Here is a 27,652-nt window from a genome sequence, read left to right as displayed (position 1 = left end):
TGGAGCAGTCTCATTTCTGTAAAAATCCTTTAAAAGGAATTAAAGGAAGGGGTGATTTCGAGCGCGACCCGTTCGACCAGCAATTATTACAACAAGTACACAAATAATCACAAGCAACTGCTAAGTAAGTATAATAAGATTTATTAACGTCACAATTATCAGTAGCTAATCAATAATCCTTCAATAATAAACTTATATATCTTTTACCATATCACAACCAAAAACTGGTGCATGTATGTTTTACTGTCAAAACAAATACTCAATGCAGACTCTAGTCTGTATACATTGTCTTCTGATGCGTAGGTAGATAAAATTGAGTCCTATCTCTCATTCTTATGAGCTACATAAATTTGGAATTGCACTGCCAAGACTATACGCAGATGTACCTGTGAAGATCGCACAATACGGTTAGTAGCAGATTTATGGGTCTACAACAAGTCTCGAGTTTGCTGACCGAAGAGATTCCTTCTCTACCGATGCTTCGCATTAAATCTCTCGCTACTAGCACCTGGTTGTGTTTTCTGTGACACCTGACAGTCTAAAGCATGCACTGGGTTCTTGAGGAACAGAATGGAACTAACAGTAAACGGTATCCTGAAAGGAATTTTACTACTGAAGCTTTGAGGTAGTTTGATTACTGTTTAGAAAGTTTTTAGGATGGAAGTGCATGTCAACAGAGTGAGGTGAGGCATGCAGCTATCCCTATGACTCAACTGGTTTGAGTCTTATCCTCTTGGGGGGGAAAGTCTCCCTCCCCCTTTCCAGGTGCAGAAGCTGCTCTTCTCCTGGGAGTGAGGATCGCATGTGGAGTTGGTCTGACTGAACGTGTGGTTCAGGAGCAGGACCGTGGTTGTCACGGCTGTGCAGTTGGGTGCTGAAAGGCATTCAACCCACATGGTGAGGCTGGCCGTGACAATGAGGAGGTACTGGGTACCTCGCCCAGTTCCGGTAACTGGGCCACTCAAGTTAACCTAGAGGTGCGGCCTTAAGTGTATGACCCCCTTTTCCTGGAGTACAGAGAAGGCGCCTGCTCCAGCCACCTTGAAGAGAGTCTGCGGTGACTCTGAAGAAAGGCAGTGGTTTTTCTGTGCAAAAGCTGGAGGCGTTTCAGGTGGGCGCAAGTGATGGTGCAAGTCTGGCCTGATGGCAAGATTCTTTGGCCAAAGTGATATGGGCACGTCTGTTGGCGTGGCGCCATAAAAGGGTGCACCTTTAACCATACAGGTGTGGCACGGTGCATCGCTGTTGTTCAGCGAGCAAAGGAAAGACCTGTGAGGGTTGGAAAAGTCAAGGCTGCCAGACTGCGGCGGGCGCGGTGCTTCGCCGGGCGGCAAGGAAAAATCAGAGCCAGGATCAGGCTCTGGAAGAATCATGGCCATTTGCTCATGAATGACAGTGACTTGTCCGTCTGGGGCTGGCAGACTGCCTGCAGGATCAAGTGGCCTCAGGGTGTCGACCTGAGCCTGAATGTGTCCCCGGTGGCTGTCAGTGAGTGGGCTTGGCCTCAGTTGGTTGTGACCGCTGCCCAAGTCTTCTGTGTCACTTACACAGATGAGACTAGGATGCACCAGAGTCATCCTCTGGGGTGTGATATCGACCAAAACAGGTTTTGTGATGGGCGGTTTATCAGGCAGGTAGCTGGGAATGCTACCACTGAATGCTACGCTTAATACTGGTGTACTGAAGGAAAGCATTGTTTTAACGACTTCTGCCGAAGTGTTAGAATGTGTCTGACTTATTCTGGAGACGCAGTCCAGCAGGGCTAGGGTGTTCACACCCCCTTTTTCCCCTGCTGCGGTATCTGTACCATGGGCGTTGCCCTTGTGGGCAGGGTCTTTCCAGGATGTCAGGGGAGGGGTTTGTGAGGCGCTAGACGTCGTGGTTTCGGGGAGCACTCTGGGCTCCTTTTAAGTTACCTCCCTGGTCTAGTTCTGCTGATGACGAATCAGTGTCAGGCCCCTTTGGGGAGTCTGACAGTTCTGCTGGATACAGACCTTGTTTTGGGGATGGACGCGTGTTGTCCGAGTCATCGGGAGCTCCCTCCCCCTTTCGTAGGGGTGGAGTCCAGGCAGAATGTGGCTTTGAGCTACACAAAGATTCCATTGCAGTGGGTGAAAGTTTTGATCCACTTTTACCGCACAAGGTTTGGAGGTTTTCTTCCTCTTTAACGAGTGGAGAAGTTATGGTTTCTTCAGGAAGCAGGATGTTGCAATCAGAAATTAGCTGGGGTGTCTCCTTGCGGACTGGAGCACCTGTTTCCAGCAAACGGCCCGATAGAGGCTATCGATAACTCTCACCTATGACCAGCTCTGACACCTCCCTCCTGGAGTTCACTAGGCTGCTAGCCGTGGTCTCCGAGTAGACCGAAGTGACTGAAGGCTCCGAGGGGAGCCAAGTAGGTTCATCCAGGTCGGCTGGACCGTTGGATGTGGTAGGAGGGTCAGGCTCAGGGTCAAAGGCAGCATCACGTGATTCTTGGACGTGTGAAGGTGTCAGCATACTTACCCGTTCCGTTGGGTCACACCGGTCACTCTGTCGTAATTGGAGAGTATCATGCAGCCAAGGCTCGATCAGATAATGTCTCTGGAGCCGGGGGGGGGGTCGTTCAGAACAGGAGAATCATAGTCACTCAGTTGAGGACGGCTCCTCCCCTTTGGCAGTGGGGAGGGGGCCTGATCAAAGCGGGATGGCGAGCTTTGTGGCTCGCACCGTTTGTCAGTGGACGGAACTCTGATTCTACCTGTGTTCCTCTGATGTTGCAAGACCTTCCTCCCCCTTTTGGCGGGGGAGGGGTGATCTCTCCTCCAAGGGGGAGGAGATGAGGAAGAAGGGTCCCTCCTCCGGGAAGGTGAGGAAGAGGGTTTTCTCCGCCGAGGTGGCGGAGATGAACAAGATCGGTCTCTCCGAGGAGGAGGACGAGAAGAAGATGAAGAACGGTCTCTTCTCTGGGAAGAAGACAAGTGGGTTTTTCGCCAAGGTGGCGGAGAGAAATGGTGTCTCTGATTGTGAGGAGACCAAGGAGTAGGAGAATAGAACGCTGTTCTTTGCTTGGCACGCCGGAGCTGTGCCGAGAGGTCCTCACGGCTCTCCTCTAACCGGGAGACCTCATCACGCCTGGCTTGGACTCTCGGTCTAAGCCAGGCTGTTTTGCGCTGCTCAGCTTCATAGCTTTCTTGCAGCAGTGCGAGCTGTGCTTGGAGGACAGCGCGTTGCCGATGGGTTCGGCTCTGATAGATTAGCGCCAATTGGCCAAGCAAGCCTTGTATGCAAGCTTTTAGCATCCAAGACGGCTGTGCCACGTAAGCTAATAGTTCCTGGAGTATTTCATCGCAGGTAGTTCCACAACCATCACGGTTATTCTCTTCAGAGTCTAGGATGAGACAAGCAACCACATTCTGCAGGACTGTGTCGGTCGGCTCGTTGGAAGCTTTCGCCTCCAGCCTCTGGTACTCGAAGCGACTCATTTTACTTCTAGCAAACAGATTGCTACCAGGGCTCAATTCCTTTGTGGTGACAAAGGAAAATTAACTGTGAACAAGTTGATTCAAGGAGCAGGTGAAAGGCTTAACCTGTAGTTCCTTTAGTTTTAAGTGTTGACTGCTAATTAAGCTTATTACTACCATTTACCACCAACCCAATTCTATCGGGTAGTCGCAGAGGTCGCACCACTTCCGGTGCGTAATAGCTGTTACTGTCAAAAATCTGAGTGTTAGTATTAAAGTGATGGTTCGGAGTAATTTACCCTAGGGTCCTTTGCACCATGACCTCGAGCCAAACACCCCCCCAGAAGCTTTTTTCACCTGGGTCTAACACTGGGCGAGTTAGCGTAGAGTAGCGTTAGCCGCTGAGTAGCTTAGAGAGGAGCTGCCTCCAGCCCCTCCCCCTTGTGAAGTTGCGTGCCGTGTGCATGACATGGTCAACGTTGCACTTGATCAGAGAGGCTATCGTTACGTTAGTTGCTGCTGTTCTTGTCGTGGGATTAACTTTACTAATAAAACCGTTGAAACACCGCGGCCACGGTGCTGTGAAAGCTCCCCGAACGTCATTTATCAGAGTCTGGTTGTTACCAAGGGGGTAAGCTTCGCTTCAGAACTCGAGCCATCATGGCGCCATTTTGTTGCTAACTGGCCATCACCTCCTGTTAGCATTCAGCTTACCGCCATTTTTTTTTACGTCACTTGACTGAGAATAACTTTACATCCGAAGCGTTTAAAGACTCGATTTGTCCATTGTTTAGTTCTAAAGAAACACAACAACGTATAAAAGGCTCCATTACCTTGTATCTCACGTTATGGCTCCGTAGCAGACGTTTTTGTAAAAATAGGCTAACGATTGTGTCATAACCAAGTGACTTACTGTCGCACAGTAGAGGAATTACCGTATAGTACAGGAGAAGCTCGCAGGCAGTTTCTACTTACGTTAGCTGTTTAGGTTTAATTACTAATGTTAACTAGCATGTTAGTCAGCAATAATTAGCCTGTGCTTATGTTATCTCCTTACATATACCTACACTCTCCGTCTCTGTAAGATTGGGAATGATTGAGATTTCTCTTGGCACAGCTACCAGAACACTTACAACTTTCAGACACGTTGCTCACGTCATATTTACACTGTCTCTGTCAGTTGGAGCCTGCGCAGTAATGCTGGCCATCACCGGAAAAGTGCTTCTAATAGCCTTCACTGGTCTCCGTCCAGAGCAACGGGGTCTATTGGTCCATTAATATATATGTCAATGGTTGTTACCCCTCTCAGTGGCAGTCTCCTCCACTCCGTATCTTTATAATGGAGCTAACCGGAGCTAACCGCTAATAAGAGCTAATCGTTGCCAACCGAGCCTTCAGTTCTGCGTGCCTGTATCCATTAACTACACGTATGGACTCGAGCCTGAATAAAACCCTTCATTTTATTAAAATCGCTTGTAAAAGTTTTAAACTACAACTCAGAGTTGTTTGAATGACAGAAATCCAGGGCTTAAAGTATTCCAGCACCGTGCCGGATCTCCGGCGTGCGGCCGTGAGGAAAAACAAATTTGGGAACTTAGAGACTGCTCGTTATTTATTTATGGGGCAACTGGAGGAGTTATGGGACCTTTAGTCAAAATAGACATGACTCTCCCCTCGCGAGTAATAATTTTTCTATGACCCTCCAAAACGATTTGGAAAAAAGGCATGACCCTCCCCAACAATTTATCAATAACTTCTGCACTGGTTTGCGCTTGGCAAAGATGTACAGATTACCATTGATTTTTTTTTACAGCAAGGACATACGCGCTTTAACCTCTGCATCACTGATGCATCACACTCCTCTGTTATGGTGTGGTGGCCATTTCAGTAGATTTACTCACCAACGTTGTTGTGGAAACACAATAAGCATGGAAACACAATAAGCATGGAAACTAAATGCACACTTCCTGCATTACTGCATTACTTCACATACTAAGTTACTCCTCTAGTAAACTAGTATTCACATGAAGTAAAACAATAAAACATTGAGACCATTCAGCAAAGCACTCAACACACAAACTGGTTGCTATGGACTTGTCACTAGGCTTCCTCCACTTTGCCGTTTAAAGGTGCTCTAAGTGATGTGGCGCGTTTTTTAAGATAAATTTTTCGTCACATACAGCAAACATCTCCTCACCGTATACTGTCTATGCTCACCGTCCGCTAGCTGCCTGTCCCCTGAACACACTGTAAAAAAACGCGGGCTCTGTAGACAGCCCAGGCAACAAAAACAAACTGCGCCAACCTGCCCCACGAACCATAACCATTGGTGTTCCAGCCAATAATAAGAAGGAGCTGGTTGAGCCATCACTGCAGCAGCGTTAGCACGTAGGCTACTTCCACAATGCGTATTCTCCACCCTTTTCCTCTTGTCCTCTATTCATGCCCAGGGCCATTTGTTTAAACTACTTTCTCAACTAAAGCTGCCAGTATCTACATGCTCCAAGTTTGATAAACTTTGCCTCCATTTTTTTTTACTCTCACATTTTGGCAAAGACCCGCCCTACTTTGCATCTGATTGGCTAGAACTATTTCCCCCCTCCTTAAACATTTTCTCATTGAATCTACACGATTCACGTAGGTCACCTATTTTGGTTTCAACACGGCGAATTTCGCCGGAAGGTGAGTGATTTTCCTGTCTGACGTTGAGATGGAGGTGGTTTTCTGGGCACCGAGATGTCGGGGCTCTGACCTCCTCTCTGTAGGTTGTCATCGGTGATCAGGCCGATGACGGTCATGCCGTCAGTGAACTTTGAACTATGATGGTGTTAGAGCTGTGTGTGACCACGCAGTCGTGCATGAACAGGGAGTACAGGCAAAAGAGCTGAGCCATGGATGTATTATATTAGGGCTGAGTATGCAGCCCCAGTGGTGTCGGACTGGGGGGTGGGGGGGGACTGAGTACCCAGCTCACCACGCAATTCGTTGAATAAATCCTTAAATTCTCCATGCTCCAATTTTACATCCAAAATTGGCTTAAGCGATTGTAACCAAATTGTTGCTCATGACATTTCCTGCCACTAGGGGGTGCCACAATTTTATATCTCGTAAATCAGCTTTTTTTCGTACGAAACTGAGTTTGCACAATTTAGGGTCATGACTTGGCTCGGGTTTGGGGTTACTATTACTAAACAACACATATTTCAACAACACACCCGCTACTATCCAGCTGCAGCCATTCTGTATTTATTTTAGTGGGAAAAAAACATTTAGCAGTCATTGTGTGTAGACTGGGAGATAAGCGAATGTCGGTGCTGGGAGAAAACGGAGCTGCTGCAGGGACAGAGTCTAGGGTGGAGTTAAGCACATATACTGTACAGACTCAGTCATTGGCTACATTGGCAAATGCATCAATGACGTCGTACCGAGGATTCTCATTCTCAGTCTCATTAGGTAGGTAATCGTGGCTCTATCCACCCGTTGCCGCCACAGAACGCAAGCATATGTATACGACTTCCCATGTCATAACCACACGATCACAAGTTCCAGTTGAAGGCGGTTCAAAACAATGAAAACAAAACTACATGCCACAGGGAGTTGAGACATTTAGTTTTAAAGGAGTCAGACAAGCCCACAGGTTCTCTTTTTTTATTCAATAGATGCAAAGATGTTCTTAACTGCAGCACAGTGTCTACTTACAAATATAACTGAATCACCCTAATAAATTTTGAAATGTAAATCTGAACTAGATGGAAACACAGTCTGCAATAAACCAAAACATCAACAATGTTTTTATATAAAGATGCATAAAAAGCATGAGCACTACTTTGCATACAATGCCAGCATGTTATATAACAAGTAGACAATTGAGTTGCAGAGGTCTTTTCTGCAGGATTGGCACTCTGGCGGGTTAATAATTAAGGATCCCCAAATCACACGTCATACACTCAAGACATCTTATTTAAACAGGGACTTTAGAAAAAACACACCCAGCATTCACTCTGCTCTAGATAAACCATTTTCATTTAGAGGCTAAAATAAAAAAAATACATGTATATGCACTGTAGTGCACATCAAAAGGAAGGCTTTTGAGTATTGCCATCTTGTTGTTTATAACATAAAACCAAGATTTTTTTTTTTTTATTCCATTGACTGCACAGCTACAATTGGACACAAAAATTGGTGATGTGTATTTTGTTACATGAAGGATGCCATTCAGCACACAAAACAAAGGCAACATTTGGGGCTGCTTTGCTGGCTCGTACATGGCTGCTTAATGCAGTCAGAGCTGGCTACCAGAATTCTCAAGTTTAATGATGAATTGTAACTCATTGAATAGTTTGTGAATGTAACATACCGGTATGTGTGTTGAGCTTTTGGTAATATCTGCATCAGTGTATTAGCAAAGCTTCTGTGCTAGTGGAGTGTGCAGGGCTAGTATGTTAGTTATGGTGGATGAGGTCAGTGGTTTTGGTTGGAGTGTGGCTCAGTACTGGACTCTGCTGCGGCTTCAGCCTCACGATGCATTTGGCTGAGGTGTTTGACGAGGCTCTCCAGTTGAGGGTTTCCCCCAAACTCCCCGATGAGACGGTAGACCTCCTCCTCCAGGTCTCGCAGAGTCTGACGGGTGTAGGCAAACGAGCCGACCTTCTCCAGGTAGTCCACACAGTATCGTTTGATGTCCATGTTCTCTGTGCGCTGCCTCAGGATGTTCTGCACCTGAGTGCTCTCTGGACGCGACCATATGGCGTGAATGGTGGGGAAAGAGAACTTTCCCTCAGTCAGGTCCTCGCAGAAGCTCTTGTTCTCGCTGTACTCACGAGAGCTCAGGTTGCGCGTAGTCGTCACGGATCTGGAAGAAGAGACCCAGTGTGTCCAGAAGGGGTTTCAGGTCCTGTTTCCAATCTGAGAAGAGCTGCATTAGGCCCACAGCCAGACCAAAGAGCCCTCCAGTTTTCTGTAGCACCATGTTGCGGTACTCCTGCTCAGTGGGACAGGTGTAGGTGTCCCTCCAGTGGATGTCCAGACCCTGACCACGGTGTAGCTCCAGCAGTTGCCGGGTAAACACTCGGACAGCCTCAGGGTGCTCCAGGGTCAGCACTTTCTCCAACCCCAGGAAGTAGACGTAGTTGGCCGAGTTGATAACGGAGGGAATGCCATAGATGCTGTGGGCCACAGGGAAGCCTCGCCGCAGCTTGGAGCTGTCCTCGATGTCGTCTATGAGCAAGCTGGCGTTGTGCAGCATCTCAGTCACCTGGATGATCACCTGAACACGACAACAAACATATCTGATCATTAAACTATACGTTTATGCAGAAATGAAAGCATAGTTTGAGAATTACTGTGCAATAACATCAGCTTTTCCATTTTATAGTAATGAATGATTTTATGTTTTGCTATACTACATTTCAGAAACTGTTGCAACGATGCTTATCCCATGGAAACGTCCTTTCACTTGACTAGTAACACATACAGTAACCTGTTCTCTGGAGCTCTGTGTAAATTATGCATTATAACTTGTATACAGCAGAGGGTGCCATGCCTACAGTCTTGCCTGAACTACTCTAGTGAGAATCTTCATCATTAGACAGTACCAATGTTGCTAAAAACAAGCTGGTAGTCAGTCAGAAAGAATGAGAGTTGAGAGAAGATCTACTCCAGACTGGAGCGGTTTCAGATTCAGAGATTGGTCGCCTACTCTATGACTCACTGTTGTGCCCAAGAGAGAGCAACAGTGGCTTGATGAGTTTAGAGGAAATGTATTCACATAGGTGGGCAGTGGTTGGCACTGTCGCCTTACAGGAAGAGGGTTTCATGTTTGGGCCTGTAGGTGTGACTGGGAAGAGCGTGAAAGGTTCTCTGTCTCTGTGTCAGCCTTGTGAGTCTAGTGACCTGTATCCCAGCTCTCGCTCAATGTCAGCTGGGATCGGCTCCCCCGCCACGACCCAATAGGATAAGCGGTTACAGATAATGGATGGATGTATTCACATGGTTAAGTAATTACAAGTGACACTACAAGGCTTAGCACACTTTCACCTTCTCTAAAGAGAAAATGACGTGGCCTGAGTACTTATCCTTAGCCATAAATGATGAGTGTATTGACAAGCTCCAACAGCTTAACCCTTGTGTTGTCTTGCCGTCAACCTTGAAAAAAACAATTTTTTCCCCCAATGTTTTTGCCGTTTGTTTTTGCTTTCTCAAACATTTCAAATAGTTACATTTTTCTTCTACACATTTTCAGCGATTATTTCTACGTCACATATTTTATGATACAAAACAAAAACTGAAAAACGGGTCAATGTGACCCGAAGTCAATACTAGGGTTAAATAGAATATGACCCTCAAGAGCTATGTGGACAAATGACAAATTAGTGAACAGCCATGGTAAACGTCCACTGTCCCCCCAGGAGGATGCCTTTATAACATAAAATGGCTTTGTTTCAGGTCCATGTTTGACACAAAACAGTCAGGTCAGGGATGCCATCAGGTGTCTGCTGTCTTGAGCTGGCCGTGCAGCCTGCTGGAGTGCTCTGCTGATTTAAAAGACAAGTGGTGTGGCCTGGTAAGGAAAGCTGTTTGTATGGGGCTGGGGGAGCACAAAGAGAGGCTCAGTGGGGCAGGCAGATGGCCAAGGCTGGGCAGTTTATCTGCCAAACTATCTTTTCCTTCTGAATGGGTCCTGACACTCGCTCACCCTGCAACCTCAGTGAGCCACTTACAAGAGAGGGAGGTTATGGGTAAAGCTACAGTGAATGCACACACAGAAATAAATGCCCCACCGGGAGAAACAATTGTATTTGTGGTAGTTAAATGCATCAATCTGGTGCATAACAATAGTAATAATACGTATTTCAGTCCTCAAAACGCCTGCTGATTGGATGCAGATCATTTTTTTTTTTTTTTTTTGTGTGTGTGTGTGTGTGTGTGTGTGTGTGTGTGTGTGTGTGTGTGTGTGTGTGTGTGTGTGTGTGTGTGTGTGTGTGTTTTTTTTTTTTTTTTTTTTTTTTTTTTTTTTTTGTGTGTGTGTGTGTGTGTGTGTGTGTGTGTGTGTGTGTGTTTTTTGTATTATTGAATGTTTATTGATAAATAACTGCGAGTGCCTTGGGAAAAAGTTGTTTTCATAATTGGCATGTGCAATATCAGTGCTTTTTAAGTCTATTACGCTTATTTTTTGAAGAAAAACAAAAGAGGGAGAGAGCGATCCAGTGCTAGATCTGGGGCTACTTTTCTGTGGGCATTTTAGGCCTTTAATTTTATAAGACCGCTGAAGACATGAAAGGGGAGAGAAAGGGGGAATGACACGCAGCAAAGGAACGCAGGTCGGAGTCGACCCAGTGGCCGCTGCGTCGAGGAGTGAAACTCTACATATGGGTGCGCACTCTACCAGGTGAGCTACCCAGGCGCCCAGATACGGGGCTATTTATAAAAACATTCGGGGCTGTAGCCAGTGACGCCCAGGCCTAACGACCCCCATGGCCAAAAACATACTCAAAGATTCAAAGTTTCATTGCAAACCGACTGTGGTCTCTATGAATTACTATTCCCTGTAAGGATAAAGGTAGAAGGGCACAATCAAGACAAGATTTAAAGCTTCAGATAACAGCAGCAGTTATTAAACCCACAAATACTGCCATTTAAGTACCGAGTGCCTTCACTGCTCCGCAAGACTTTGACTATCACCAGAAGTTACTGACTTTGCCAAAGCTACAATCAGTGATCCGTGATTAATGCAGAGACTGCTTTACAACAAACAAGTGCACTGAGTCCAAGGGAAATAACATTGAAACTGACAAGTCAGTTATGTGCATGTCATGCATTAGGGTTGGTCGATGTCCCATTTACAGTAAAACATTGCGATGAATGGGTGGGGGGGCGTGGCATCACAATGGTGGCTCTCCATCGTGATGTTGGTCAGCCATCACGATGGACAATGACATCATCCATAGGCACAACCCTAGCATGCATAAACCTGTCTTACTCCGGTATACACTTGTGGCAGTTAGCACCTACAGTAATCCCTCTTAGTAAGACTGCAGGACTGTTGAAGTCTGGCCAAGGTTTTACCATGGTCATCCCACGTGATCATACACAAATCTGAATCAGAAAAATGCTTTCCGATTCATCTAAAACCGCAATCTTGGTGTACAAACTTAATACAGAAGATGTCCTACCAATTTTTTTACAAACACTCAAGAAGCCACAGTGTAAGCTTAATCTCGAATTTATGTTTTGGGTGTTCTTTGAATCTTGATGCGGTGTTCTTTGCGGTTAGTCTTCACCAATTGTCTTTGATGCTGTGTGGTGAAGCCAAAGCCACAATGTAGATAATTGATTCCATAACTAACTAACAGTAATTTACAAAGACGTGGTGGGTCACCTGATCTGAGACAAACACCACCTTCACATTCATCAATTTTCTTGCATACACTTTTATGAAATAAAACATTTACATTTAGGGAAAAGAGCAGAGGAGCTGGTTCAGCAAGGTCATATTTATATGAGTGTGGCTATTGTTTAGGCTGTCGTGCATCACTAAATTGAGCATGAGATGAGATGTGTCTGGCTAACTACTGCAGCTTAACTTTTTCCTGGTAAAACCCTGCAGTACAAATGTATAACAAATGTACTGTCTAGCCTGATCCAGGCTTTACTGCTGTACAATTTGCTGTTGTCACAACTTCTTATCTACTTCATGTAATGATAACCCTCTAACAACTTACGGGTTGTATCCAGACATTTGACCTCGTCTAAAAAGGATAACTTCACTTGTATTAATACAATCCAGCAGTCCATATCCATATCATATGTGATATGCTAACCTGCAATTCAGTTCCTTGTCATTTTCTCACAGAGACAGCTACATTATAGTCACTGCATCAGTCACATTAAAACCTACAAGAAGCTCTAAGCCTGAGGCATCAAACATTCTCATGTATGACATGTTCAAAGTAGAAGACAGAAGACGGTGTGTGTTTAGAGGGAATTTCCCAAACCTTTACAACCTGTTCTGTACTACACAGTGGAGCGGCACATATGGGGGTTTGATAAAAAATTCATTGCCAGATGACTGAGACACTGTGCTACTGTCACTGCTTCCATCCATCTGAAGGCACGGTTGTTTCCATGGTGGCGACTACATGGCAGCAGTGTGCTAATGATGACGAGAGGAGTGCTCTATGGCTGCATGATGGGTTCAGCAGGAGTTTAGAGTGCTGCTACGTAGAGTGAGCAAGAGGGGAGACAGAGGGAGTCATAGGGGGAGAAGTTCGATATGCCAAACAAGGAAATTCTGTTGTTCTAAACTGGAATTATCAGGAGAACAAAAGTAGATTTGGTTACAATCCGCATATGCGTAAGCCATCCGAACTGCCAACTAATCTACAACTCAACAAAACAAAAACTGATCAGCCAAATTTAAAACTCTAAGGTAACGTCATTGTAGCCTCAAGGAGCATATGTGCTCCTGAATTTAAACTGCCAGCAGGAAAGATGTAATGTGAAAAAAGAATGTTGAGTTGCTTCTTTTATTCATTTTGCAAATTGAATCCATTTAAAGACATATAACCCACTGTCATAGTAGCAGTGTGAAAGCTGTCATTAAATATATCTCTACTGCAGCGTGAGATGGATGCAGCTGTAGCAGGAGGGCTGACATGACATGATTGATTTATACTCCAATATTGTGACAACTGAAGAGACTACTTTATTACTTAAGGAATAAATATTCTACATTACTCACACACCTGCACCTCGTTCTTTTTTTTATTGAGGCCTGAAACCATCAATACATCAGGGGAGGACTTTTCTTTTGCACTGTGAGATGAAATAACCACAGGAGACCGTGTGACCGCTGAGCTTTGCTGCAGAACTAGGATTCCTCTACTTGTCAAGGGTTTATAAAACATTCAGGACAAAGGGAGACCTATTGAACAGCAAACTGAATGAGACCTGACGGGCTCAGCACTTAGCATTCTTTGCTGAGAAAGGCATGTAAATTAAGAAAAATACAGTCTCCATATTTTCATTACTGGACACAGGGCCAGTATTCGGCCACTACAATGTTAACGTTATTAGTATAATAAGGCCAATGGCCTGATCTCTCTAAGTGGACATTGGTGAGAGTCCTGCTCAATAAAACAAATCCTAAATGGCTAATTTGAAATTAATCTGACTGAGGAAAAGCAGGAATGCCAATCAGCCCACTATCTGTAGATGCCTCAGGCAGCATTCAAGAATGTATTACAACGATACTGTAATGGATGAGTGGAGGCACAAGTTTTCCTGGGAAGCCGTCTGGGACTTGAATCATGCTAATCCTTTGCTGACAGACACTCAGCTCACAAGATGAAACAATCCACGAGAACGAGACTTTAACACTATTTTAAAAGAAAACTTCAATGACGAAATACAGTATCTTTTATTCAATCGAAAGTCACAAAATGAAAAATGAGCACTGTAAAAGGCTTTGCCACAAACTCAAATGGCTTCTCTCCTGTATAACTAACCTCTTCAGACCTAATAACTGCGGCATTTCCACTGGGATCCAAAATGCTGCCACACAAAAGGATTTAAAAGTGGCAGGTAGGGTTAGGTACTGTTCACATTTTTACCGAAACCTGAATTTCAGTGCTGGTACACAATGGTACCTTTTTCCGGTACCGTCCATACAACCTATTTAATCAAATAATGATTAATTTCTTACACTGCACTGTAACTATGTTCTTGTATTTGTATCCGTATAATCCTATTCTGTTTTAGCCTGTTTTATTTTTAATTGCTCTTTATCAATCAATCAGACTTTATTTATATAGAACTTTTCATACATAAAAATGTGCTTCATACAATCCCCCCCCCCCTGATATGAAATGATAATCAGATTAGTAAACAGAATGTGCCTTTGGAACATTGGATGAATGGTTGCTGATAAGTGATGCTCATAAGTTTATGAACCCTGGCATGGGGTACTTTCCATAAAAATCATGTCTCAATGCAAATCAAACCAGCTATTAGGCTAACTGAAATAAAACCATGCCAATCTCTAGGTATGGTGAAGGGTATGTGATGATGTGGGGTTATTTTAATTCCAAAGGCCAAGGGAACTTTATCAGGATGCATAGTATCCTGGATCCATGAAATAACCTTTAAAAATAAAAATCTGCCTGCCTCTACAGGAATTTAACATAGGGGTGTACTTACTTATGCCCCCTGTATTTTAAGGAAGAACATTTATGTACAGTACAGGCCAAAAGTTTGGACACACCTTCTCATTCAATGTGTTTCCTTTATTTTCATGACTATTTACATTGTAGATTCTCACTGAAGGCATCAAAACTATGAATGAACACATATGGAATTATGTACTTAACAAAAAAGTGTGAAATAACTGAAAACATGTCTTATATTTTAGATTCCTCAAAGTAGCCACCCTTTGCTCGGATTACTGCTTTGCACACTCTTGGCATTCTCTTGATGAGCTTCAAGAGGTAGTCACCTGAAATGGTTTTCCAACAGTCTTGAAGGAGTTCCTAGAGATGCTTAGCACTTGTTGGCCCTTTTGCCTTCACTCTGCGGTCCAGCTCACCCCAAACCATCTCGATTGGGTTCAGGTCCGGTGACTGTGGAGGCCGGGTCATCTGGCGCAGCACTCAATCACTCTCCTTCTTGGTCAAATATCCCTTACACAGCCTGGAGGTGTGTTTTGGGGTCATTGTCCTGTTGAAAAATAAATGATGGTCCAACTAAACGCAAACCGGATGGGATGGCATGTCGCTGCATGATGCTGTGGTAGCCATGCTGGTTCAGTATGCCTTCAATTTTGAATAAATCCCCAACAGTGTCACCAGCAAAGCACCCCCACACCATCACACCTCCTCCTCCATGCTTCATGGTGGGAACCAGGCATGTAGAATCCATCTGTTCACCTTTTCTGCGTCGCACAAAGACATGGCGGTTGGAACCAAAGATCTCAAATTTGGACTCATCAGACCAAAGCACAGATTTCCACTGGTCTAATGTCCATTCCTTGTGTTTCTTGGCCCAAACAAACCTCTTCTGCTTGTTGCCTCTCCTTAGCAGTGGGTTTCTAGCAGCTACTTGACCATGAAGGCCTGATTCGCGCAGTCTCCTCTTAACGGTTGTTCTAGAGATGTGTCTGCTGCTAGAACTCTGTGTGGCATTCATCTGGTCTCTAATCTGAGCTGCTGTTAACTTGCGATTTCTGAGGCTGGTGACTCGGATGAACTTATCCTCAGCAGCAGAGATGACTCTTGGTCTTCCTTTCCATTGGGGGTGTCCTCATGTGAGCCAGTTTCATTTTAACGCTTGATGGTTTTTGCGACTGCACTTGGGGACACATTCAAAGTTTTCGCAATTTTCCGGACTGACTGACCTTCATTTGTTCAAAATAATGATGGCCACTCGTTTCTCTTTACTTAGCTGATTGGTTCTTGCCATAATATGTCGGCTGTGTATCAACCTGACTTCTGCACAACAATAATTAACCCTGACAAGGCACACATGTGAAGTGAAAACCATTTCAGGTGACTACCTCATGAAGCTCATTGAGAGAACACCAAGGGTTTGCAGCGCTATCAACAAAGCAAAGGGTGGCTACTTTGAGGAATCTAAAATATAAGACATGTTTTCAGTTATTTCATACTTTTTTGTTAAGTACATAATTCCATATGTGTTCATTCATAGTTTTGATGCCTTCAGTGAGAATCTACAATGTAAATAGTCATGAAAATAAAGGAAACGCATTGAATGAGAAGGTGTGTCCAAACTTTTGGCCTGTACTGTATTTATAATACATTATTCATTCACCAAGAAAATTCGTGTGCTTAAAAGGTGGGATTTTTCCTAATTTTTGAAAAATTGTCCAGACAGTGAAACACTGAAGAAATTTGAGCACAACATATGATCTGACACATCTTGGTATTGTTAGTCACATTAACTTTAGTCTTAACCCACAAAGCCTGTGATGGGCTCAGTTGTTCTTCCAATTGGCTATAAAGCCATTCACCAGAGCAACACTAGACCTTTTTGAATCGCTCCACAGAATGTTTGATGTGGGTGGCATTTCAGAGGTCTGGAAACAGGATATCGGACTGAGCCTAAAGCAGTCCAACCTGACAATCATCTCTTAAAAAAAAAAGTTGATTGGTTGACTACATGTTAGGCAAACCGGGTCAGTAGTAACAAACCAAAAACAAATGACTGAATCACCAAACTGTAGCTCTACAGCAAAACCACGGACAAACTTAGCACCTAGCTGATGAAGAGAGTCGAACATCTAGCAAGCTTTAGATCCAGATATCTTTCTCAGCAGTTGATGAGGATCAAACCAAAACTAATGATTGGTCCATATCTGCTGTATAAATAACGGCTTGCTAACATGTTAGCCAATTAACTTCTTTTAGAGTCTTTCTGCCCCCTGGGTTTGATGTAGCTTTAGTATTTAGGTGATACTTTCCTTACTCAAGACAAATTCTTTTTAACTTTTAAAAGTGAGAATACACACCATCTATATGGGCAAACAAAATGCATCCAACTTTAACAATTCATGAAATTAGAAATAAGGGAAACAAAGATCAAACAAATATAGAAAAGGGTAACTATTCTGTTTTTGAAAGCATTGCCCACCTTTTTCATTTCATTTCACTTGATCATCAGATGCATTAACAACCTCCTGTAATAAATCATGGATGATCTAAGCTCCACATCCAAGCTTTACATTTACATTCAGTTAGTAACAACTCAACCTTCTGGTTGCATTGCAAAATGAGTTGCCTATTTAGAATAAGCACAGCATAGTTTCCCCTTTCAGAACCTGTCCGCAACAATAAGCATCAGGTGACTCTAAATGTTAGACTGGAAATGGCTGATTTCTCACCTGCAGTTTGTCCTCTGGAACATTGAGCCAGTGGTTAAATGCTTGGGAGAGTTTTGTCCTCACCTGCTTTCCTAAAAAGAGCGGAAAAACAACATTTCAAGTTTAATAGTCAAAGACATGCGTACTATAGTATGCAAAGGAAAACACCTTTAAATAAATCCTTTACAATGACAATTGTTGCAAATGATGAGCTCATTTTATTTGCTTTCTTTACTTACATTAGTATTTAGTCCTTATGTCACGGATATTGAAGAATGCACAATTTGTAGAGGTCTATATTAGCACAGCTGGTGGGCGGTTATTCTAGTCGGTATTAATCAGGTTTTAGAGGCATTGTTTGGACAATGTTACTTTAAATTCTAAAACCGTTCCGTTTAATTACCATTTGGAGTCATCAATGTGTGAAATATAGCCTCATATACAAGAAAAAGATATTACCAATATGACAAATGGTGGAATGAGCTCCCTATTGACATCAGGATGGCCGAAAGCCTACGCATCTTCCGCCGAAGGCTAAAAACACATCTCTTCCGACTACATCTCGGATAAACATGAAGAATAAAAATGTTTTTTTATTTAGTGCTTATTTAAAGCACTTGCACTTACTACTTGCTGTCTGAAGTTTGCACCTTCAGGGTTGAAAGCACTTAATTGGAAGTTGCTTTGGATAAAAGTGCCAGCTAAATGACATGTAATCTAACACATCGGTTCTAATCGGTTACCAATTCTGCAGTGAAACGTTAAACTAAAGACCATATTATTCATGCCTGAAAAACATAACACCTTTCAAATATGCTGCTGCCAAAATACAGATTTGTAGTTTAAGTATTAGTCAGTTGTCATGATTGTGTTCGAAATGCACAATACATCACAATCAATGAATTGAATGCCATTCAAGCCTACTTTGCCACAGCAGTAACATACATACACACTTAGATGAAATTAAGCAGCATCTACTAACAACACAAAGCTCAGGTGTTAGTGTTGACGAACAACTCTCATTTTATGCAGCATGCAGTTTATGTCTGCTGTGTGTACACTAGAGCCTTTCATCACATTCAATGAGGAGTGAAAATTCTAGACCCTCGGCTCCGCTCACATGCATTCTGCACTAGGGCTGTTGGAACGAATTCCAAAAGTCCAATATAATTCAAATAGTAAAAAAAAAGCAATACTATTCAAATGCTGAAATTACTATTCAAATGTGATTTTTTTATTTTCTTTTATAAATATGTTGACTAACGTTAGCAAATCTCCCTCTTCTCGCCTTGGCCTACCCGCATGTGAAAACAAAATGCTTTTGTCATGTCTGATGAACAAGAAAAGTAAGCGGGATTGAGAAACACAACGCACTGTGAGGTCTTAAAGGAACACGCCGACTTATTGGGAATTTAGCTTATTCACCGTAACCCCCAGAGTAAGACAAGTCGATACATACCCTTCTAATCTCCGTGCGTGCTGTAAAGCTGTCTGACGGCTCCAGCGGCATCAGCCCATAACAGAACAGGCAGGTGAATGGTTCCAGTAATCCTACTGCTCCGAATAAGTGACAAAATAACGCCAACATGTTCCTATTTACATGTTGTGATTTGTAGAGTCACAGCGTGTACAAAAAGGCGGAAGAATATAGTACTTGGGCGGAGTGATAAGCTCGCAGCAAGCCTGTCTGAGAATATAGTTCCCGGTTTGTTTACAGATAGACGGCTGTGTCTCATGTTACGTTGTTTTTTGTACACGCTGTGACTCTACAAATCACAACATGTAAACAGGAACATGTTGGCGTTATTTTGTCACTTTTGTCACAATTCGGAGCAGTAGGCTAGTTGGAACCAGTTACCTGCAGGATCTGTGCTGGGCTAAGCTAATGCTGGAGCCGTCAGACAGCGTTACAGCACGCACAGAGATGAGAAGGGTATGTATCGACTTGTCTAACTCTGGGGGTTACGGTGAATAAGCTAAATTCCCAATAAGTCGGCGTGTTCCTTTAAGATCACGGAGCTATAACATTAGCACGGTGGGGTGACAGATGCTGGAAATCGGAAGAATAATGCAAAATAATTGTAACATGACTTTAAAATTGACATCCACCGAGCCAAAAGGCTTAGGTTATATGTTTCAGTTCCCTCCAACGTCAGTTTTCGGAGCATCAGAGAGAAGCGCAGGCATTTAAGTGGCATCTAAATGAGGCAACGAAATCCGCGTTGCTATTCGGTCCGGTAGATAACGGTCGTTAAGGCACCAGTGCCGTATTAGCACTGGGTCTCGGACCCCCCCCCAAATAAAAACTCTTCGGATCTACACGATACACGTGGATGACATTTTCCCATTCAAAATGGTGATTTTGCCAAAAAGCAAAAGTTTGCAGTTATGTTAGCTGGTAACTTCATTGAGACAGCTACATTTTTATGTTAGCTGTCAGAGTTAGCTTCGACTTCATATGTTACCTTCTAATAGCTGTATTATCAGTAACGTGACAATCTGAAAGAAACAGGTTGCTTATAAATCACAAAAATAGTAGTCACAGCACCGTTTGGCTTAGTTATTAATGCCGTTAGCATCGTGGATAACACTATGTTACTTAGTTTATGACAAGTCGTTTCTGCTACGCTTTCTAACATGAGGTCATTGTGCTAACCAAGCAACGTTAGCCTTTACAACAGAGCCGCTTCACTACACTTGTTAGATAATGTTTCATTACAGAGTTCTCTGTTGATTTGTGTTTGTCGCTGTGTGCATGGTGGAAAATGAATGTAAAACAAAGTTGCGAGCCAGAAATGCAATGTACCATGACGTAGGTCCCCTTCACGGCCAGGCTGATGTTGGAAGTCCCTCTAGTGGACAGAACGTGTAACAACAACCACATTCTTACAGTGGCATTGACAATATTGTAGTACATATTAATAACAGGCTGCATTTGAGCATTAAATATTAATATTATTTGAATATTTAAAAAAAAAAATGAAATTTGAATGGTATTATAGAGGAAGATTGACAGCTCTACTCTGCACCCATTCGCTGTTGAAACACAGACAGACTACTGAACACTGTTTGATAGTAACACCCTTGCAAGAACAAAAAAAACGCGGTAGTGCGCTAACGGCAGCCCTTATCAACAGTATACATGGCTTTTGAGGACCTTTTCACTGCATGTCTGCATGCCTCCATACATGTCTCTTCCACCACTCTGCAGTCACTGACATTGAGAAAGACTCACCTGGTAATTGCAACAAGTACTTGTACGGTTCCAGAAGAATTCGCCCAGAGGGGGCTTCCGAGTCGCCATCCATTGCTTCAAGTTCCCCCAAATCTATATTGGAGGACGAAGAACATACACAGTAAAATAACAATAGTGATATTACTGAACTCTGAAAGTTAAAAGGTTGGTACAAGTCCACAATCACACGGAGTAAACAGAAGTAGTGAATACTGTATGTGTGTAATTGTAATTAGTGATGCCTGTGGTGTGTTCATATTGGGTTACTTGTATTGGTTATTGTTCAGCGCCAAACTTTAAGCTGGCTCCTAACTGATAGATTGGGGAAGTGCTGAGTAGACAGAATTGTAGTTGAAGAAATTGCAGAAGAGAGTGTGTTGACATGGCAGGAACAATGTCAGACTCAAATGCATTCTTGGTGTAACTGACATCAGAGACATAACTGCAAAATGCTGCTACACACTTAAAAGCATAATACACGGGAACTGTGTGGGGTTCATTTTTGAGTGATGCTTTTACCATTTTGTTGTACTTTTTCTTAAAATAAGCACAGAATTGCAACACAAGAAATGCAATGAGAATTGCAAAACTAATGCGTTGTTTGTAATGCTTTAAAAAGCTCTAACTCATCTAAGGCAAAGAAGAAAATTAAAGGTTCTGACAAACTTCAATAAATATTTTTCATGATGTAATGCACTGTGTGGTCAGACGCATGTGCAGAGCCATGAAATCCCCTGTGCATGGTGACACGCTGATCACATGATTGGATAAGTTAAAACAATCACATTACTGGTGAGTCACAGAAACTGTGACGGTGATGAGTGGTGGTGTAGCAATAAAAATAGAAAGGTTGGGTTGTCTGTGACAGCTAGTGATCATAAGAAAAAAAATTCTTTACATAAAACAGCAGTTTATTTCATAAAAGTCCCAGACTAGATAATTTACATCCAGTCACATCATAAACATCTATAAGCCTATCAACCTAAAAATAAGTGTGAACCCTCTATCTTAGTATTATTAGTGAACTAAATTTGGTTAGGGTCAAAATGTAACTGTTCACATTGTTGACGCAAAGCTTCCACTGCCAAGACATTTTTTTTTATCAAATGACACAATGCTGCCATCCATCTCCAGCAAGAGACAGTGCAATATTATCTCAAGAAGACCTGATCTCTTGTCACGTAATGAGTCATCATTGCTTTTTAAAAAAAGCCGACACCCTAGAATTTAGATAGTTACTAGTTTAAAAGGTACAGTACTATCTAACACAGCCCTGTAACTGATAGTTTACTGTACACATTAAAAGCCCACACGCTACATTATTTGGTGTAATGTGGAAAACAAATACTAAATACACACTTTATTTATCTTGTCTACAACGAATACCTAACTCGAATTATCATAATCTAGGTCATTTTCCATTAGATATGTCGACTTCACTTTTTAACAGAACCATTACTCAGTTCAATTACATTTAGGCTGTTTTTTACTTGCACTTTGAATTGTTATGCTATTAAGATTCAACCAAAAAGCCAATGTAAAGTATTGGTGAAAAAAAGTTAAATTTATGGGAAGGACAACTGAGGACAATATTAAGGAATTTTGAATTACACAGTGACCCAAATTACACATACACAATGAAGCTTGAAAACTAAAATGATGCTGTGACATTTAGCCCTTCCAGTGTTCTTAACTCCACCCACCTTGCTGCTGCCTGTCAGTCTGATGACTTGTATTCCTTTTAGCCAGACTGCTAGTTAGCTAGCATTAGCAGACTAACATAAACGTGCCGGTAAACCACCGTTGAGCATTTCTTTTCTTTTTTCAAAATAAAAACGTTCACTTCAATGCGGGTCGATTAAGACACACGATATGACTGTCACATCCACACGTTCATATCATTATAGGTCCGCGTGTTACTGGAAAATGTACCGGATGCTATGCTAAGCTAATGCCGTTATAGCTACGTACTATACAGACACTTTTCAAGACAAGCTAGTTTTGATCAGCTACCTATATATGCTTCGACGTCGTTACAGAGCAGGCGCAGAGTAGGTGGGGAATATGGGTGCCTCGCACATTGTGTGTTGCAGTTGCATTTCTATATTGCCCGGTAAAAGCTTCCGGCCTGTAAGCAAATTGGAAAACCACACATACGTCTCGTCGGGACAGTCTGTAATACATATCGAACACACACTCACACATCTGTTGCAAAGCTGGGGGTTGTAGTTTTTAGCAGGTTTTTTCTCTCTGTGAGAACAATCCAGTAGGACGATTTCGTACCATGGATATTTTTCTCCTCAACCAGCCAATCCGATGCTGCTTGGGCGTTACCCTTCCCTGTGCCATCCTATGGGCGATCGTATCTTTGGTTGAGGCGGGGTTAATCTGCCCGTCAATCATTCTCAGGAGGCGGGGGGGGGGGCGGGGGGATCACAGAAAGAGCTAGGCTAGAAGAGCTACTCAACAAGGCAAACAGCAGCGCTCTGTGAAAACCACTTTTACCCATCCGCATCCAACATCAACCAGGGGGCCAACGGACGACGTTAAAACCTGTCAGATTTCTCACATAAATGTTCCTATGGATTACTAATACACTTTCGTCGAAAAACCGAGGTCTTTCTCAACTTGACAGCATAGGTAAGCCTGCTTTTGTTCGGCAAAGCCATCGCTATTTTGAACAATTTAGCTACTAGCCTGCTTCCCTGCTGCTACCAAGCCAACCTTGACGTTAGCTAACTTGTTAACTAATGCTGGGATGTGTTTAGGGTGGTTTTAGGGAATGAATGAATTAAACGACTGGACAGCAAAAAGATGACGGCCGAGATTATAGAAGAAACTTGGTTAGCTCGATAACAAAGTTATGCTGTAGCCAGCCAAATTGAGCTGATGAACACAGTCAAAGCGTATGCTACTCCAGGGTTGAATAGTTTCAAGCCTGCTGGACAAGCACCGGAGTGTTGTGTTGTTGAGCGGAGGAATCCTCGCAGAGGTTGTCGTCGAGCAGCGCCTGTCATGGTGTTCCCTAATAGCCGTCAAAAGTGATATTACACGATACCATTGGTGACCCGTATGAGCTTGACATCGTTGCAGAATATGATTTGTCTACCAGCCACTTAACGGTGTAGTTTAACAGGTAAATTGCATTGTCAGGCTTTTCTTTTGTGCCACCAGTATCATTAGCTTCTCACGATTGACTTGTCCAGTGTAGGTTGGACCAAATGGGCTGCCTTTTATCAAGGAACTCATCCGTTTGATCAGTTATATGACCAGATGCGATGTGGACTATTTTCCCTCTGCTAGATAGGGCTTATGTTTTTCTTAATGCTGCGTGAACCAGTATTTTTGCACATTTCCGTAACTGGCAACATCACCGCTGACAAACTGCCTGTGCAAGAATCAGTAACGTTACTGAAGAGGTTTAAATGGGATCGACGTTTTAGTTAACCACGGTACCAGGTTTACGGACAGAGGAAAAAAACATCCGAGACTCGGGCTGTGTATGTGCATTATTTTTGGTGGTGGTCAATCACTCACGTGCATCGGCTGGTCTAGCAAATTGTCTGGGGCGGATGACATTGTATCCTCCGCGACCAAGAGCCACACATGAGGGCTGCGACCTTGGCTTCTGTTATAACGATAAAATGTTGTAGGTATTAATGCGATGTTGCTGCGTTACAAGTCTTTTTCGAGCTTGACCTTGTTGCGAACCGTTTCGTCGACTTGCTTCTTTGTCAGTAGCGACCTCACTCAACGTTACTCAGTGAACAGTCAGCGAAATGCCAGACCAGTCGATAAAAACAACATTTTGTGAATAAAGAAAGTGACTTTTAATGGGGCTGCACGACTGCTTCTCACTTTGTTCAACTTAACGCTGTTATAACGACATAGCTTTAATATAAAATGTCTATACAAGTCTGGTTTGGTGGTCGTGTTGCCTGCCCATAAGCAGTGTTATTATCGGTCTATTGCTGTCGAGTGTACTCTGCAGAGAGCAGCGCACCGAGTCAAGGGAGAGAAGCGAAAACGAAAATGAACGGTGTTGGGGCAGTTTTTTTCTATACAAAGCAAGAGATTCGTCTCCGAAAGAGATATGACTCTGACATGGGCAGGTGAATAGCGACCACCGTTCTCGCAATTTCCAGTGTTTGTGCGCTGAAGTGTTCTCCTTTTTAGCCGACTGTCAGCTACAGAAATGGCGTCATCCTCTGCTGTGGTGTTGGTATAGTCAGTGCAGTGCAGACAGCGGGCACACCACGCTGCCGTACTCCGAGGACCGTGCGGCTGTTACTGTATCTATCACTTTATCCTAAACAACCTCATTATCCGTGCATTTGTGCAGGACAGCGACTAGTTACTTTGTGTTTGCTCGTCCTTCGTTGCCACAAGCCACGGCTGGCTGCTGACTACAGTAGTACACTAGGCATTACATAAACGGCTTTAAGGGCTCTGCGAATGAGAGTGATCTGCCTGCCACGGTTTACTTTGCAACACAGATATTTTTGGGAATGTGGCTCGAAAGCTCGAGCACACATACCATTAGCCCGGTGCATTAGTCCGGATTATCTAAGCAAATGATCTTTAAACTTTTCTTAAATCAATTACAGACTCACTTCGAATGAAAAACCACAATTCCTAAAAGGATATTTCATGTGCAGACGGTGTGTTTTACTAAGCGATGTAAAGTGTGAGTCTACCGCCCAGCTTTTTCATGGCATCCAACAGTGTAGCAGAAGAAGTGATGTCATCATAACATAACCGTGTCTTGTTGTGGCAGACTGAAGTTGGCACTGTCTGTAATGTCTAACCGCTTCTTCAACCTCTGTTTTCAGCCTCAGATTCGTTACACTGGTCACCTAGAGGACTCATAGAGAGATGAAGGTAGGTTCATTCATTTTCTTGCATGTGTTTAATGCCACTGGGAACTCGATTAGAGCCCCACTACTTCTGCATTTCCAGTCTGAGCTCAATTTCATTTACTGTACCTCCTCTATAAACATGCCTTAACCAGGCAAATGAAACATAACATGTTAAATGTAATATGAATATTTTATATGCATGGCTTCATCCTTCTATTCTCTTGATTAAGGCTAGTGCGAACTTTTACTAAATGTCAATTTTGGTCTTTTTGTAATTTGGATGTTATGCTTTGTTATGCAATGTTATTGAATTACATGCTGAGTTAGGGCCTGGACGTGTTGTGGTCTATGGGATTGTTTTAAAAACTGCGTTCATAGAGTGTCTAATCAAAATTCAAGCTAAAGGTATGGTGCATAATAATATATGAATGACAGAATAAATGAGCTGTGAAATTTACAAAATATTCAAAAGCGCTGGGATTGCTTTCTCCAGCCCTATTTATTTTCAAAAAGACACAGCTGTCATTGTTTGGGAAATAGGCTGTGATGCAAGCTTATTAATCTTTTCTTATAGTTTCAATGGATCAGAGTTGTGGCTGTTGTTATGCCTGCAGGGCTGTTTTGTCTTAACTTTTCGTCTATTGCCATGTGAGCCATACATAGAGCCATAACCTGCGGGGTTGTTTCACTTTTAAATTAAATACATGACATATAGAAGCTTTGACAGGAGTCTGTAGTCTACATGTTTATTTGGCACACACAATATAAAGTGTAACAGGATCATGGGGAACGAATAAAGTGAATAGAAGATGTGAGCACTTTGTGATTGGAGAGTAAGTGTTGGACAAATGAAAAGCTGGTGTAGTAATGATTTGTAGTCTTTCACTTTGGCCTTGGTGATGATATGTTTATTGTGGTTAACCAAACTATACCACCAACCACTACTAGCAGTCTACCAAAGTATTCAATTAAAATGCAAACAAAAGCATCATGGGATGTGAAAATAGTTGCCAACACATTATTATTATTATTATTATTATTATTATTATTATTATTATTATTATTATTATTCATTAAATATTGTCAAAACAATATATGAGAAATGAGGAAATCATTTTGGATCTGGTACAAAGCTTTACTTTTTCTCTGCTTAAGAACCATTTGTATTGCTTGCATTCATACTTGTCCTACTGGTAGTGCTGACTTGAACTGCATGATGATTTGTGGTTATGTAATAAATAGTTTGTGTCACAGGAAGACAATGGAATTCTGAATGTCACGACTAGAAATGCATTCCAGTGAACAGATAGCATCCAGGCACAGATTATATAGAAACCAATGATATAACCTATTTCACACTGACCTTAGCTTAGCTTAGCTTCAAAGTGTCTATTTGAATAAAGTTAAATATGTGAAAATTCATTAAACTGTTGCCATTAGTGCCCATGACCATTTTGCAGTTATTATTCTCTCCAGCTGGGAAACCGTAGCCTGTTATTAGATGATTATTATGCTTGCACTTGCTTATTTTCATCACTGCTGACAGGAGCAATGTTTTTACATTTCTGGCTTAATGTTGTAGCATTTGTGGTTTTCATAGTGCTCCGAGTCATCTGGATCTATTGATGCTTAAGAGCTCACTTATTTTACTGCTCTGTATATTAGAAGCATCTGCTCAATGCCTACACTGTAAATTGCTCTGTAACTAGGACAACTCTTCTTTATGTGCGCTTAACATTTCATGTCACTCTGGCTTACAGTCCACAGCCTTTCTCCATCAACTGCACACACTGCTTTAACACTGTGTGGTGGTCGTTAAAACACTTTAAACATTGGCTTTACTAAAAGTGGATAAGTGATATTTGCGAAATGTTGGATTCAGCCTTTAAGTGACTAAATGTCATGACATATCTGCCTCTGCTGCTTTTAATGTAGACCGTTATGTTTTAAATCTGTCTCTTGTCTCTTGAGACCCCCAACTTTATGTAAGCGCAATACTAAATATCTGGAGTACTCCGGCAGTCGAAAGTTGCTCTACTGTGTTGAAACGGTAACTTGTGATCACAGCTGTTTGTTAAGAAAATTGCCATGCTGTGGGAGTGAAACATGTTATTAGATTTATTCCTGCATTTAGATGAGTTAACAGCATGTGGTGCTGTGGTGATATGATACATACTTAAGCATTTGGGAAGAGACCGTCAGCAGGTCTGGTGCAGTAGGCTGCTGTAGTCGGAGGTGTCCGTGC

At 42.7% G+C, this 27,652-nt stretch overlaps 2 protein-coding genes across 2 annotated transcripts in view; one reads left to right on the top strand and one right to left on the bottom strand.

Annotated features, from left to right (window-relative positions):
• Window positions 1-7,074: 7,074 nt before the first annotated feature.
• On the bottom strand, window positions 7,075-22,907 carry LOC120547586 (geranylgeranyl pyrophosphate synthase-like). The gene is given in 5 exon segments (XM_039783066.1): window positions 7,075-8,276; window positions 8,278-8,709; window positions 17,335-17,405; window positions 20,549-20,641; window positions 22,750-22,907. Coding segments are annotated over 5 exon segments (972 nt in total). The 5' UTR covers window positions 22,754-22,907; the 3' UTR covers window positions 7,075-7,904.
• A 2,150-nt stretch (window positions 22,908-25,057) lies between these two features.
• The window catches only part of arid4b (AT-rich interaction domain 4B), a 42,930-nt gene continuing 40,335 nt past the window's right edge, over window positions 25,058-27,652 (top strand). The window contains 2 exon segments of the mRNA XM_039783065.1: window positions 25,058-25,235; window positions 25,381-25,429. Coding sequence (XP_039638999.1) covers window positions 25,424-25,429 — 6 coding nt within the window. The 5' untranslated portion in view covers window positions 25,058-25,235; window positions 25,381-25,423.

The sequence above is a fragment of the Perca fluviatilis genome, chromosome 19 (genome assembly GCF_010015445.1).
Source record: "Perca fluviatilis chromosome 19, GENO_Pfluv_1.0, whole genome shotgun sequence".
Taxonomy (NCBI): Eukaryota; Metazoa; Chordata; class Actinopteri; order Perciformes; family Percidae; genus Perca; species Perca fluviatilis.
This window is presented reverse-complemented; position numbering and strand designations above follow the sequence as displayed.